Below are 17,014 nucleotides of genomic sequence, written 5' to 3' on the forward strand. Positions count from 1 at the left end.
GTAATCGATAACACAAGTGATTTCTCATATCAATGACAAAATGTGATCATCTGTGTAAGGAGCAGGGGCTGGATGGCCCATCTGTCAGTCAAACTGCCAAATCATGCAGTGCCATCTTGATGACCTACCAGGGACCTTTAGGCACAGCTACGATCATAGACTGTATGGGCTACGATGAAGGATGTTTCAGCCTTTATTTCTCCATAACAACAGACTAACTCTATATTATCCTGTTTATTACACGGCTTATGAGTGAAATAATTAATTTCATACATAATGTTGATCAAAATACAACTTTCAGGGGCGCCGAGTGGCGCAGTGGGTCAAGCAGGCGCTCCATGTGTTGAGGCTATTCCTCGTGCAGGCGGCCCCGGTTGGAATCCCGCATCGGACGGCCCTTTCCTGCGTGTCATTCCCCCTCTCTCTGCCTTCCCATTTCCTGTCTCTCTCGACTGTACTATCAAATAAAGGCATGAAAAAGCCCAAAAAATATACTTTAAAAAAATTACGACTTTTGTCGTTTGTTAAAATGGCATCATTTAGCGAATCTGCAAGTCTGGTCACTTCTTCGCTGTTTTGCTCATCCTCCTCGGTTGTGTGCAATGTGCATTTGTTTTCAATGAAGCCTTTGATACTCAATCAGTGGATCGATGGATTATCATATACATATTACAATGTGTGATTTGATTTTGTGTAGTCATATCTGTCATAAACATTAGATTACGGTTTATGGGACACATCTGTGTCGTGGACTCGCGGTGACAAGAGCTGTGACACTGGGTCCGAGGCTCTGATCATGCAGGTTTGGTTTCAGCAGCGGTGTGGAAGGCAGAGAGCCTCCACTCTCCCACAAGTCAGCTACTCAACACATGACAACCTGTATGGGAACTCTATATTCAGAAGACTGAGGAAACCTGGAAAAATCAAGGCGCTCAAACCACATGAAAATCAACTTAAAGCAGAAGTAAGCGATCCGGTCGTTTTGGCTAACTTCTTGTCAGCCGATGGAGTTAGCAGTCCCTGCCCTCGTCATGGTCATCATCTAATGGTCCTCGTCCCTACGTCACCACATTCATGCACATCCCTTGGCTGCACACACAGCCCTTCATGCCGTTCTCTCTCCTCATTCGATAAAGCTTGTAGGATACAAGGAAGTATACAAGAAGTTTTCTCCTCGGCTTACAGCAGAGCAGAGTGACTGACAGACCTGTGTTTCAGACCAAACACTCTATGTAAGTGATTGCTGTCGGAAGATATAACTATTTAAGACTTATATTAACACAAACATTCCGCTTACTTCTGCTTTAACTAATATCGTCTGGTGAATTAAGATGTGTCTCATACTATGGAGGTCATAGGGGCCCCTCCTGAACATGGTTCACAACCACATTATTTGCATATTCAAGCTACACAAGCACTTCCTTCTCTCTAACACCAAGGAAGCATTTAAAGACTGAACCTGTGAGTGATGAGTGCCACTGTTTCTCAGTAGCTGAGCTGGACTGATCTCACCATGTTTTTCCAATGTAAGCTGGTCATACTGACGCTTGCACTGACTCTTCATGGTCAAGGTAAGTGTAGGTATATTAATTATGCCAGAACATATATGTATGAGTATGTGTGTGTTATCTCTTATCTTGTTACATTTTGAAAAGGAAAACCAAAGATAAAGGATCTTAACAATTCATATCATAACTATTAAATTAGGTGGCATATTGGCACTGTCACTTTATAATAAAAAAAAATTCTGGTTTCAAATTCTGGGCCTGAGCCTTTCTATGTGGAGATGGCACATTCTTCCTGTGCCTGGTTCCTCCCACAGCCCAAAGGCATGCTCAATAGGTTGTGGTTTGTCAGCTGAGATTGATTGATTGAGATTAACCCTCCCTGGCAAAGGGGCACAGCTAATGGATGGATGAGAAATTCTTTAGTTACCAAAGATATGCATAGTGTATGTATGTTGTTTCCAGTTGAGGGCACCAAAAGCAGACAATTACTTCACTTCATAGCCTGTGCATACAGCTGATAATTACAAACATTATGAAAGTAAGATTATGATAGCTCCCATTTCTATCAGGAGAATAAACCTCTCTAAACTTGTTTTAACACAAAGTGTTATCTCAGTGTATGCAGGAGAAATCTATGGAGGCCATGAGGCTGTGCCACATAGCAGGCCGTACATGGTGCTTGTGGAGCAAAGCATGACGGATGGTAAAACAAAACACTGTGGTGGATTCCTTCTGAATAAGGATTTTGTGATGACTGCAGCCCACTGCAAAGCTGAGTTAGTTGTCTATATTTGTAATATATTTTTTGTGAATACAATGCTATTACTAATCTTACTCCCGTATAACCTTTTTTAACTTTACATTTCAGGTCTTACAGAGTCTTTCTAGGACTTCACGACGCCAGTAATCTTAAAAAAGCGCAGACTAGAGATGTGAAAGAAAAATTTCCACATGAAGACTACGATGGAAACGTCATAAATGACATAATGCTTCTTAAGGTAAGGGGATCTTGAAAGCAAATGCTGACTTTAGTCTCTTTTTGTTATTTTTGCATTCATATTACTGAACAATAACTAAGCTAATAAATGCCAGAAAAATGTGAATTGATACTGCAGCTCCATATTTGTGTTTTTGTCCGAAGTTGAGCACCGAGGCAAATTTCAGCAAACATGTGAGACCAATTGCTCTGGCAGACCAAGATGATGGTTCTCTGCCTAAATCATGCATGGTCTCCGGCTGGGGAAGAAGCAGCAAAAACAGTAACTACATGTCTTCAAAGCTCATGGAAGTCAACGTGACACTCACTGACAATTCGCTTTGTGCCAGTAATAAGCTGTACTGCTCTGAGGGAGAGACTGGACCGGGGATGGTATGTACATTTACAATATGCAAAAAAAAAAAAAAACACCTTGGTAAAGATCACACCAGACTCTGTATGTACTTCCAGGGGGACTCTGGTGGTCCACTTGTCTGTGAAGATGGAGAGGCGTATGGAATGGTGGCTATTTCATTCCAACAAGAAAAACAATTCCATGGCTATACTAAAATTCCTGAGTATAGGGAGTGGATCAACACTACCATGGGAGATGCATAATATTTGAGATCTTAAACAAGCCCCTTATTAGGTATGGCTTGAAATCAGAAATATACAATTGTAGACCCAATGCTGCATATTAAATTACTTCCGCTATCAAATACAACATGACATACACTGTTGCCCATAAAAAGGTCAGTGTATAATATATTTTGGTCATTAGAAATTGGATTTTCTGTTGATGAATGGGAAATAAAAATCAAAAACGTATTGGTTTATTTGATTTGATATAAAAATAAAATTTAAACACAGCATTCAGTGTCAACTACATTTTAAAAACAGTTTAATATTCATGTTGTATTTCATGTAACAGAAATAAAACCACAAAAAAAAAAACAATAGTTTTTTTTTTTTTCATATTCTGACACTGGACGTTGTCATTTGCAAGGCAAGACTGTGGGCTGGACTGGTCTCTAGGAGAGACGTCTTCACACGCACACATGCACACTCAACACGATCTAGACTAGAAGAAGGGAAAAGGGGAGATATAGCAGGTTCATACTTTTCTTATGACTTTTGCCACCTTTGACTAGATGTATGGTGGGGACTCAAGCTTATGCCATTTTCAGCTCAAAAATCTCCTCAAACTTGTTGCAGAAAATCCTCTTCTGCCCCACTTTACGTGTGATATGCGCAAAGATTTCTGTACTGTAGATGTCAGTTTATCATGACTGAAATTAAATCTGAGTAGGGCTCCAAAGACATTTTGGCCTATAGAACCATACGCACACAGGTACTGTAGTGCTCATTGGCACTCTTGCCTTGAAAATAACAACATCCAGTGTCAGAATATGAAAAAAAAAAAAAAAAAAAGGGTCTTTGGTCTATCTATTTGTTTCTGTTGCCTGGTGATTTTATTTTTTATATGAAATAGAACATGAAAATCAAACTGTTTTTAAAATGTAGTTAAAGGTAGGGTTGGAGATCTTATTCTGGAGCATTTTTTACAAATTTTTTTGAAATCCTCTTCCCACTCTGATTGCAACCAATTAATTAAAGCAGAAGTAAGTGATATATTTGTGTTAATATAAGTCTTAAATAGTTATATCTTCCGACAGCAATCACTTACATAGAGTGTTTGGTCTGAATCACGGGTCTGTCAGTCCCTCTGCTCTGCTCTGAGCCGAGGAGAAAACATTTATCGTATCCTACAGTTTTTATCCAATGAGGAGAGAGAACGGCATGCAGGGCTGTGTGTGCAGCCAAGGGACGCCGTGAATGTGGCGACGTAGGGACGAGGACTGTTATGGTGCATTCAAGGAAACTCGGTTTTTTCCGACCTGTGAAGTCGTACCAGTTCGATCTGGTACAAAAAGACGTACTGGTACGATTTCACGGGTCGGAAGTTACGAGTGGCCGTTATAGTGACTTTCACCGGTAAAACAGGTCGGAAAAACACGAGTGGGTTGTCTGGAACGCTATAAAGTCGTAAGTTGTGACTTGAAGCTGTAATTTATGATTTCAAAAGCCTGCCTGGAACGCAGCATTAGCGAAAACGACCGGATCACTCACTTCTGCTTTAAATGCTTTTTCACAAAAATGAAACAAGTCAGTCACCTGTGGGAGGGACAATCCTGTAAAAACAGCATCCAATCATTGGGAAAGTTAAAGTCAATTGGATCGTGATGTGCCAATCAAGCTGCTGTCTCTCTCTCTCTCTCCCTCCCTCCCTCCTCTGTGCGTACCGTACCGCTCTTCATTCACTAATCACCTGCATGATCAGAGTCTTCAACGAGTTGAGACCGCGGCAAAGACAACAATAGTAACCCAATATACCACGCTGAAGTCTCGTAGGTGGCAATGTACCTCTAAGCTTGATGCTGGATGGTTTATTATGATTTTAAGTGTTTTCTGTCACGTGAATAAGCCTTGAGAAAAAGCTAGAGCACAGTCAGCATTGCTACGCAGTGACATGCAACAGTATCTCAGATTGAGATTACATTGGTACCCTCACGGCTTCACCTTGATGTGAACCCAACACTGGACAAGCCTTACTGTACGTGTTCCTGAGCTCTAGAGGCGTGACTTCAGAGAGAAGTCTGAGGAAAGGGGCCTGGACTTTTCACTTCAAAATGTGGCCTGCTAGAACCGTTTTTCCAGGATCTCCAACCCTACCTTAAATTGCTCTTTGACACTCAGAAAGAAGAATGCTTTGTGTTTCAATTTTATTTTTTGTATTTGAAAATGAGAATTAAATAAACAAATGGGTTTTTTTTTGGTTTTTTTTATTCCCATTCAGAAAACCCAATGACCAAAAGATACACTGACCTGAACCCATAAAGTTGGAATAATTTTGTTTTCAGACACATTCCTCTTTTTATTCCTGCTCATACACATCAGTAATCACCTTTAACCAGGTGCAATGATTACATACTCACATTGTCATGTCATGAGAAAAGGTAAAAAAAAAGAAAAAGAAAAGAAAAAGAAAAGATTCCAACTTTATGGTCAACAGTATATATTACATTGCTGCTTTGAACAGCTTTCTTGAGAACATATTCTGCTGCTTTGTTTTGTACCTTCTTATGAACAATAAACTGCTCTCTCCTCTATACATTTCCAGTTTGAATATGAATTAAAGCTTTCCCATACAAAATATTTAATGTGTTCTACATGTTTTTTTTTGGTTTGTTTTTGCAAATATAATAACAGGACAAACAAGAATACATATATAAATACAATAATATAATAATAAATACTATACTATAATAAAAGATTGGAGCATCAGAATCAGTGTTTCATTAAATCAACGCAGGCCTAAAATCATTCTTAGAAAATATATGATATAAAAAAGGGTAGTCCTCAAAAAATGACAGACAGACCATTGGTTCATATTCTGCTGTTTACAGCAATGGCAGAGGATGTGGTTATTGATATAGATCTGGGTTTCTTGTGAAAAGGAAACCAATCAGACCTAATCTGCATTAGAGTAGATGATAAAAATGGGTTAAAAGGTATTGGGTTGCTTTAAAACAGTAAGGGTGTAACACCATTAACAGCACAATCATGATACAGCACAAACAGCATGAGAAGCCAGTTCACTGGCCAAGTTTTCACATATCAGCATATCTAACTGGTATTGCAACCAGGAAGTACTCACAAAATTGCATGACACAAAAATAATTAATGTAATTAGCTTCATCTGTCTCACAGGTTACAGCACTCGGCTAGTTGAATGCAATGAGTGAAATTAATTTAACAAATTCTTTGATGTAACTGTTGTAAAATAAAGATCCTAGCCAGCAGCTAAATTTCATGCACATCAGTTTTCTCACATCATCAATTTGCTAATCAAACGTCTACCAGGGAAGAAATGACTAAACGTTTACAACTGACATCAGATCTCTTCACCCAAATGATCCCATTTCATCAAATTAGTACTCAAGAGCTTCTTGTTTCTTCAGACATTCATTGGTTTCCTACAACCTGTTGCAATGTGCAAGTCAAATCATTCCACCCACTCCTGACTCTGACATATTCAATCTCAGCTCAGTGATAGAGATGAGCTTGACTCACTCCAATTGTCACAAAACTCACATCTTTCTCTTTTTCTTTAACGCACAAGACAAACGAGTCCTGACAAACCTGCAACACTCCAAACCAGGACCTTTTTTTGTCACACAATCAGGGAGTCATGCCAAGCTTTTAGTTTCATCATGTTCACTCGCTAAAATATCCCTACAACTTTTCTAACATGAAATCACAAAGCTTCACAAAGATGTATGTGGGTTAAGCCTGCGAATATTCCCATTTGTCCAGGTCAGAGTTATCTCAAGGAAATTTAAATCAAACGCAACTGGACTTGGTTATTTGTCATGCTGTTCCTAGACAAATAACCAAGTCCAGTTGCGTTTGATTTAAATTTCCTTGAGATACGTGGGTTAATTTTTATATTAAATGATGTTGTGCTTGTTAGTGAAAGAATTGACGTGCATAGAGTCTATCCACTATCACTACAACTGAAAAAACTCTCGGAGCCTGAAAGATTGCATATGGTGATTAACTCCTGTTTCTCAACTCAGAAGGAAATGGTTTGTGATAGTATCTATGCTGTTCTTCCTGTTAATTAGCGATGAGATACAGGATGTTTGTACTCATGTTGTCAGTTGTAGCCTAATCAGTGTCGCTACTGACTTCTGACTACTTTTTTGTTTCTCTGACAAAGTGCATGATGATTGTAAAAAGCAGTTTTCTACAGTAGAATCACATTGTCATACAATGTCATAAACTTTGTTAAGTGGGTCTCATGCTGAGATCAAAATAGCACACAATTATATGGGGTACCTGCAGCTCTGTAGAACTGTTTCTGACTAATTCATTTCATCTGAGTCTTTCATAAAAACAAGACTGAACATTTAGTGAAATGTGGGTTTTTGAAATAAAATAAAAATTATATTCAACACCATTCAGATTACTTAAGTATTTATTTGGTAGCTTGGGGGAGACCACCCATTATGGATGTACTGCAGTGATATACTGATATTTGCATAGGGGATATGCAAGCTACAAAATCATTTCCTCATCTCTCTACTACAAGGAAGTGTTTAAAAACTGAACTCATCATTGATGAGCACTGCTGTTCTTCAGTAGCTCAGCTGGATCGATCTCACCATGTTTTTCCACTGTAAACTGGTCTTACTGATGCTTGCACTAACTCTCTGTGGTCAAGGTAAGTCTCATGTTAATGTAGCATTTGGGAATGCTGTAGCATACATTCTAAAATCACAGTACATGGGTAGCTAAATTCCAGTCCCACACATACATATAAATATGTATGTATATATACTTCAAACAGCAGGACAAACCTCTGTAAACTTGTTTCAACATGTTATCTCCAGTTTATGCAGGAGAAATCTATGGAGGCAATGAGGCTGTGCCACATAGCAGGCCGTACATGGTGCTTCTGAAGCAGCACATGAAGAATGGTGCAATAAAACACTGTGGTGGTTTCCTTCTGAATGAAGATTTTGTGATGACTGCAGCCCACTGCCAAGCCGAGTTAGTTTTTACCTCATGTTGATGTAGCTGCAGGTTCAAATGATGAAACTTTTGAATCTAAATTCTTTACATAAATTGTCTTTGTCTTTTTTACAATACAGTGTTCTGACCAGAAAAATATGTTTGTGCCTTCAGGTAACTCTTTATATCTCGTTTTTTTTTCCCCAGCACCTACACAGTCTTACTGGGACTTCATGATATCCGTGGCACTGAAGAAATACAGCGTGTATTTGTCGAAAGAAAATTTTCACATGAAGACTATGATGCAAAGGAACTAAGAAACGACATAATGCTACTTAAGGTAATATAAAATGGAATTGTATTTTAAACCTTTGGATTTAGTAGTGGATATTTGGTTTAATCAATTTTTTTAATGTCTTCTCATGATGTTTGTAAAACGTGGTGTATCAAATCAAAACTGTCCCATGTAAATGTTTATAATTTCTGAATTTTCTCTCATTGTTCTTCAAGTTGAAGTCCAAGGCGCATTTCAACAAAAAGGTGAGACCCATTGCTCTGGCAGACAAAGACAATGACTCTCTTCCAACATCATGCATAGTCTCCGGATGGGGAAGAAGCGACAGAGATAATAAGTACATGACTCCCACTCTCATGGAAGTCAACGTAACACTCACACATAAGAAGTGGTGTGTCGCTGAAAAGTTGTACTGCTCTGAGGGGGAGAGTGGACCAGCTGAGGTATGTGTATGAATTAAATTAAACATTCGGAAACAAACTTTTGATTTACTGAAAATTAAATCAGAGTTGTTGAGGTAATTATTTCAAACTGGTTATGTCCTTCCAGGGAGACTCTGGTGGTCCATTGGTCTGTGAAGGACAGGCGTACGGGGTGGTGTCTGCCGCAGCTGAAGTCGATGGATCTCAGATGTACTGTTTCACTAAGATACCTTTGTATAAAACCTGGATTGATGGGATCATTGGGCGTCATGGAAAGGGCTCTAAAGTGTCAAATCACAGCATTTGAATGTGCAGTTTTTCAGGTTACTTTTTCAGAGCTAATAATTGAGGTGCTACAGTACTATTACCTGCTAAATGCCTTATACAGAATTAATGGAAAATATGCTTTGATATCATACAAGACAAATTTTGGACTGTTAAGTTGAGTCAGACAAAAGGGTACGCTGGCAAAGTGGGTACAATTTCTATCAATAGACTTTAGGTTGAAGAAAATTTGAAATTCAGTCGAAGCAAACTGGGTTTAGAAACACCAATCATGAAAGACAAATTAAAAAGATTTTAAACAATTATTTGTAACTCGATCGATACAAAGTGTTGTGTGCCCTTTTTCTTTTTCTTTTTTTTATTGCCCATTTTCACAAGTGAGCAGCTACAGAATGCATGATAATAACCAATGTGTTCAGCAAATGTTGCTATTGCTAGCGGGCTACTTTTAGCATTGCCATGGACCATATTATGAGCTTATGGTTGTGGCTGCATTGATTTTTGTTGGTTCTCATCTGTGCAGGTAGTTTTATTCAGTTAAACTTCTTGTTGTGTGGTTAGTAGCTGCTTTTAATGGGCCTTGTTTTAGCTGAGTACACCCAGAGGATGTTGTGGCTAAATGGAGACTGGATGTGCAGTTGTGCCATCTAGTGGTTCCAATGATCAGCTACAGAACCTCTCAGTCTGAAACAGATTAAATTGTTATTGTTTTCTAATGTGGCCTATGCATGCCCTTGAACATTATTATGTTAATACATTAGTGCTTTGAGAATCTTCTTTACTCCTGATCAAATGAGAACACACAACCATCTAAAATTGCTCTGTACCATATCTTGGAACAATAAAAACTTCTCTGAACACGTTCTCTTTCTGCCTTTTTGTATGTCTGTTTGAACATGAATCTAAATTAAGTGTATTGAGGCAACAATGTGAGGTTCACTGCACACTTAAATACTTGTGTTGAGAGATGTGACAAAATAAGCCCATAGTTACTCATTAGTGATGAGTGTTAAAATTGATTGCACTGTAAAGACAGTAGCCTACAGTATAGTCTTTTAAAAGTGCTGCAACTCCAATGTTGTCAGAATAACAGAAGTTCACCACTGCAACAACACTTAGGCACTTGCAGTTATAAGTAACCAGCATATTTCAAATAATGACAATAAGCAGCACTTTCCCCTACACATATGCTCACAAGTGAATGAAATTTTTGGGAATTTGGTGATTGTATCAGTTTGACAATTTTCTGACATGACAATAGATTTGTAAATGCACAGACAGGAAACACATTGTGTATCCATACACTTAGCCTACACATATTTATTTATTTATTTACTCATGAACTTAAAATCATTCTGTGACTGGAGAAGGTGACTCCTTTTAAGGTTGTATCCTACAATCAAACAGTTTGTTTCTGGTTTATTACGATGAATGCATTACTATTTGGCTGCTTGACCTTTTATGCAATGCATGGTTCTGAATGACCTATTTTTTAGGTATTGTCACTTTAAGAAACACATTACATTGGTTTTTGCGGCAGTCAGTTGCTTATTTCTCCACTTTATCTATTGCATCTTGCATTTTCTTTTGCACCCTCTGAACCACAGAGCCCTGTCATCTGTGAACAGAGTTTTTCCAACACTTGATTCTCCCAGACAAAATAATGTCACTGATCATAATGTTGAATAACAATGGACTGCAAACACTACGTTGTGGAGTTCTATTATAAGCGGTAGCCTACTCTGGACTTACTCTGCACTCTTTCATTTCTGTCAAATGAAAAAATCTCAAATCCAACTATATTCTGCACCATTAATTCCCAGTGATAACTGATGGTTGTCCTCCTTTCAAGAGCATGTCAGACATATGGCTTCTTCACATCAACGTAGACAGCTCTCAATATATCCCTCTCTGGGTGTCTATGCTTTGCTAATATCCAAGATGCCATATTCCAACACAAAATCCACTTTTAAAGAGTGATCAATATAATTTTGTTGTTGCACTATTATTTCTCATTTCCACACTGACAGAGGTTTACCACAATCCCAAATAATAACACTTCATCATGTTTGCTATAATTTTATAATGTAGAAGTTCCATTCTTAAATGGATATTCCAGTGTAAATTTAACCCATGGTCCAACGCACCGTGACACCGAGTTAGACCCCCCCCTCGAGATAGCAACTCTAGTTGTAGCAACGTTTAGCAAAGACCGCACCATAACAAACAGCGCAGTCTATTTCTCCACGCGCAAACCGCGTTCAAAAAGCCAAGCCACAAATAATGCTCGGAACAGCACCAAACATCATCAACAGTGGAGGGTCCCAGCACATAATACGAGGCATCAAACATCTGTTAGCTTAGCCTGGTTTCTATTGAAACGAGACCAAAACACAACTCACCCACTCTCCTCCAGTTATATAGAAATAAAATGTACTTACTTACTTACTTACTTACTTACTTACTTACGGTATACGTTATGCAGCAACTTTCCGCGTCCAGGCACTGACAAAAAATACGCCCGAGGCCGACTGGCAGCATTCAGTTTCAGCGGCCAATGGCAGGCACAGACCACAGCCTGACCACTTGATTCCCCCAGCACACCAGCAGCTCTCCCTCTTTCACTTTTCTCCTCCATTTCCTTCAGCTTGTCTTCAGTAAACTCAACCCAACAAAATGAAACCAGTCGCTGTTGTTCTCAAACTCCATAAATCCAGCCATGTTGTCCCTTCTGTGATGTCTGTTTCACTGTGGTGTTACAGACAGGCAGTCTCTTCCGGCAACAAACATCATCCTGATCTCGCGTGTGATATCACGTCTAATCTCGCGCTTCTTTACGTAATTTTCTCCTGCAAATATCAAAAGTTAGAAATGCCCAATTCCGTTCATTTCCCTGTGAACACTCGAGAATAGCTTTTATGAACTGATAGGCAAGATGCATAGGAACTTTGACTGCATTGCATGGAGTAATGATCACACATTTTCATGAGCTGCGGGTGGAGTCTATGTGCTGGGCCTGGGGGGTTCGAGTGGTCATGTGTGGTCACTGCCGGCCAATGGCCGCTGAGACCCTATGCTGGACGCGGAAAATTACTGCATAAGTATAACTAGGAGAGTGGGTGAGTTGTTTTCGTCTCTTTGCAATAAATAAATGTCACGGTGCGTTGGACCACCGGAATATCCCTTTAAACATAGGTCTAATGGATCTCCCAGTATCACTTTCTTCTCCCGTATTTTAGGATAATTTATTCAGATTTTTAGTTCTGATGTCAACTGCTCTCACAGGTTGCTGCACCTGTTTCAGTGACCCAATACACTGTTCATTGAACACCAAGCTTTACCTACGCATGACACTGACTAGCTCCTGCACTGACCATTACCCCACACACTCTGCCTACCTTAAAGTATGGCCAAACAGAAATGCATATAGTGAGTGATATTTGTCCTTATAAAGCTTTTTTCTAAGTACAGATGTCCAGACCTGACACTGGATGTAGCTACACATGAATGCTTAAAAGCAAAATGCAAAATGTTTCATAACAGCTGTGTTGTAATGCTGTTTAAGGCTGTGCTGACAGGTAATGTAAGCATGTTTCTGATTCTATTAAAGGTCATTTTAAATCTTGTACCACTCAGTGAAAATGAAAACTGTAAATTCCTGATCCTTCTTTAATCTGTATTGGGTAACTTAACTATTCAAAGGTGTGCTGAGCATTTATCACACTGATAGTTGTGGGTAAGAGCTTTTAGAGTAGTCAGAAACATTCATAACAGGGCATCACAAGGACTTTTCACATTTCAGCATACCGGTAGCTGCACATTAACAGTGGAAACATTACATGGCAGCCTACTTTAGTTACATCACTGCAGTACTCACCATAGTTGTTACAACATACCTAGTTTCTCCCACTCATGCAATGTAGGACACACAGGTAACACTGACAATTGAAAATAGTTTTATAGGAAGTATTGCTTAATTCTATGTTTTCCCTGTGCCCCCTTCCTCATGTGTATCCACCACAACTGCTGTATCCTCCTCTGCAGTATAGAAGGCTATATTTGGTCCAATTTATATCAAGAGTTAAATCTCAATCTCACTTTACAACACATGTTGCACCCTAAACATGTGGCTTTCTGAATTTTGATTGCTACAGTAAACAATAATTTCACACAGTTTTTCCATTTTATTTCTAAGTTTAATTATATTCCACCAGTCTGTGTTTTCTAGGGCGGCCTTACACTGCACGACTATTTGTTCACATCAAACTGCACAAGCTTCCCTATTCAGTCCTACGTCTCAGATCAGTCTCAGACCCCCACTAATTCCACGTCGTTCTGGGATTGCTCTCCACTACGATTACCCTTGCGATGCCGCTGAGATTTGTGCTGCTCTATAATTGCTCGATTGTAAACCTCAAATTGACATTGGTTCCAGATGTTGGTTCCTATAGCGGAGAATGACTGATGAACGGAAAGTCGCGCTTTTTGTTTGTGCTTTTCTGTGCGCTGAAAAGAAGAAAGCCGCCAAGCGCAGACTTGGAGATTGTGGGCCAGAAGTTGGTTCCAGAAGTGTGTGTGTGTGTGTGTGTGTGTGTGTGTGTGTGTGTGTGTGTGTGTGTGTGTCCGTGTGTCCGTGTCCAAATGTGCAGTGAAGAGATGGGATGTAATGTGATTTTGAACAGTGGGGGCAAAAACTTGTTGTATGTGCAGAATCGTGACGTAGGACCCCATACATTGTCCGTCACAACGAGACATTTTCTGGCATGTCAGAAATTTGTCGGGAGGTTGGCGACTCGTCTTTAGGACATCGGGACGTGACGCAGAGCCTCATGTATCCCGATAAATGCTCACGACCCCGCGATCCCTCTACGATTATGCAAATTATGCTGCGACTCTTCTGGGACGACAAAATCGTACAAGCCCACCTTAACAGATGTTGTGTCTTGTCTTAGCAGCAAAGGCACAGGTGGAAATAATAACGTTAACAACAGCTCTGCTCCATTTCATTATCAGTGTCCTTATATGCTGTGACACTCAGCCTACACGCACAGAACCTGGGCCTGGTGGGCCATGACAGTGGCTCACCTAAAACGGAAAACAGCCATCATTAATGTTATTTGTTCCACCTGTGTTCCTCCCAGTGTGACACCAAATGCTTAGGTAAAAAAAAAAGAAGTTTAATGTTACAAAGTTTAATTTGCCGGTTTTTGTTGTTTTTATGCAACGTTGTGCTGAACATCATTCCAGAGGAAACTATTGTGTGTGTTTTTTTTAAATTGCTTTCATTGAATATAACACTCATGGGGCCATTTTGTATAATGTGTGTTTTTTGTTCTGCTATAATTGTAATGTACTTTTTATTTAGTTTGTGTTTTTCCTCTTTTGACCCATGTCCATTTTTTCCTCAGTTACAGCAACTATAGTATACTGCAAATTCTTCACATTTCATTTATGTCTCAACATTTTTTTTTTTGCTTTAGATTACATTTTTGTGATATGTTTTTTGAAATTTGATAATGGTTTAAATATAAAAAATATTTCTATCTAAGTCTTATACCAAAAGTAAAAAAAAAAGTTCACCTGTGACTGAAGTGATTGTTTGAAGGTTGAAGTGACTGACTTGTGGCTTGCGTTGAACAAAGTGGCTTTTGCACAGGTGAGTCAGCGTTATGGAAAGTTCCTCAAGTGTTTTGAGAACTGCAGAGTTGTGAGAATGGCATGTTTCATGCGTGCCTTGAATCGAAATTAGTTTCTCTAGTCCACTAGGTGGCAGCACTGAACCTTGACAATTCTTTACTGGTGTACTTCTGTGTTTCATGCAATTTGCAGCATAGCTTGGGTCACATTAGAGTTTGACTGAGACAAACAAGAAGATACTTTACCTTGTTGCACAAATACATAGCACAGATTATAATATAATTCACATGCAAGAAGATTAGGCTACAAGTTAGAATGACAAACTGGTTGTGATCCTTGGCCTGAAAGTCTGAATGCAAGAAAGGTTAAAGCTAGAAAAAGAAGAAAGCAATATTAAGTAAAGCCAAAATGGGGATTTATTATTAACTACTAACTACTAATTACAACTTCAGGCCACTAGATACAACCCTATATACTTGCAGTAGGATGTTTTGAAACTGTGATTATATTCTATCTCTAACCAAATGTGCTTGCTGTAGGCAGTTATGATTAGAAAGTTACTACTGTGAAGTTAAAAATAGAAGTAGATACTGCTGCAGTAAGCACTTTAACTTCTGAACTACCCTTTTCTACCTCAGCACCTCCTACACAGAAGTGCACCTCATGGCTTCCTGTGCAACACCACAGTTTTCCATTGTGGCAAGCTTCACGAACAACTTTAGTCAGGTGAGAACCTGCAAAACAGACCTGCACTGATATTTGAAAAGAATGTTTACAGGAGACTGTGTTAATGTAAAGTTGGTTCCCTTTTAGTGCAGACGTTTTTCTTTTTTTGGTAATTTGTAATTAAAACAACTGTTTTGTATCTGTCAATGAACAAAAAAAAAAAAAAAAAATTGAGCAAAAGCAAAAAACAAATCAATCATTCTTACAGTATTACGCAATCAACCAATCACATATCACACAATAATAGTGCTGTGTGCTGCAATATTTATTCATTAAGCTTCACAGACAAAATGTGTTTTGTATTTTTGCATTGTCATTTATGTAATTTTAATTAATAGAAGAAATAGGACAGAAGACAGAAGGGGGCGCTCTAAGCAAACCTACAGTGGGCTTCCTCATGCAAGTTGGAGTCTGGACCAACACCTCGTCGAGGTTCATTGACTGCAGCCTACAAGTGCTGTGTCCTGCACTTGACTGTTGACTGTGATGTTGATTGCTATTCCGGAGCTGCAGCTTTGCAGAGGCTCAGTGTTCCGATACTTCACTGGTTGAAGGGGTCTTCTTTGTTTATCTCAGAAGATAATTCATTAATGATTGTTTATTTTACTGCCTGATACCAATCAATGCATATTTGAAAACAATACAGCAATTTATCATAGAGATAATAATGATATGCACGGCATATACATGTATGAGTGGCTAGGTTTTGTTTATTCTACCCAACACATGTGTTGCAAATATCACACAAAGTTACACATCTTCAGCTGAAATTTAATGATGCAAAAAGCTGCCTGTGTGCCTTTAAGAGACAAGATCACATTGTTATTCTGGGTTTGTCCACAAGCCGACTGTGGAGGTGGACAGATAGTGGTTCTGAGGGTGGTGTGTGGGGGAGAGAGAAGGTGTGGGAGGAGCATGTGTAGGAGTCTCCTAATACGAGTCTCCAGGGGCCAGTATGGATTTTTTTTAAAAGAGAGAGAGAGAGGGAGAGCGAGAGACACTGCGATGTGGATAAGATGTTCTTTAGATGCATCCCATGTTTTACAGCACGTCCAAGGAGCCAGAGATTGATCCTGCATTCCCCTCTTCTCCAGAATGGTGTTGCAGGCTGAACACTCAAGGCTAAGCTGCCCATTAACGAGCCAATAATTTGTGTCATTATGTGAAGACTGCAGCTGGTGCCACTGATGCACTGCTTCTCACATGTCAGAGCTGAAGACTGAAAGGAGTCTTAGCACTGCTCGTTATAAAGCCAGCCTCTCATCCCTTTGTCTTAGAAGCATGCATGGCAGACAAGGCTTGGCCTTGAGAGCTTATTTATTTCCTCCCCAGCTCGCTTTTTGAAACACAGCATGCTCAATATAAAATCGATGTATTAAGTGTTCTCAAGTATGCAGAGTGACGTGCTGCCATTCCCACTCTATGCCTTTGGCTGTGATTACAGCTAATTTGAATGATTGAAATGCTTCCATAGTGGAGCTGGAGTGAGTGAAGTGAAGGGCTCACACAGATGAAGGGGGAGGAGGCGAGAAAGGCTTGGCTCTACTCCAGGTGGAGGAGGTGAGTCATTCCCCACACAGATAGACAG

At 39.4% G+C, this 17,014-nt stretch overlaps 1 protein-coding gene across 1 annotated transcript; it reads left to right on the forward strand.

Moving 5' to 3' along the window:
• Positions 1-1,496: 1,496 nt before the first annotated feature.
• On the forward strand, positions 1,497-9,085 carry LOC310984772 (granzyme G-like; the record flags this gene model as incomplete). Its single annotated transcript, XM_083970088.1, has 9 exons — positions 1,497-1,571; positions 2,125-2,284; positions 2,377-2,506; positions 2,650-2,877; positions 2,956-3,096; positions 7,941-7,999; positions 8,269-8,401; positions 8,572-8,799; positions 8,906-9,085. The coding sequence occupies exons 1-9, from the start codon at positions 1,514-1,516 to the stop codon at positions 9,083-9,085; spliced, it is 1,317 nt and encodes a 438-aa protein (XP_083826214.1). The 5' UTR covers positions 1,497-1,513.
• Between the last annotated feature and the right edge of the window lie 7,929 nt (positions 9,086-17,014).

This window comes from Trachurus trachurus (assembly GCF_905171665.1).
Source record: "Trachurus trachurus genome assembly, chromosome: 4".
Classification (NCBI taxonomy): Eukaryota; Metazoa; Chordata; class Actinopteri; order Carangiformes; family Carangidae; genus Trachurus; species Trachurus trachurus.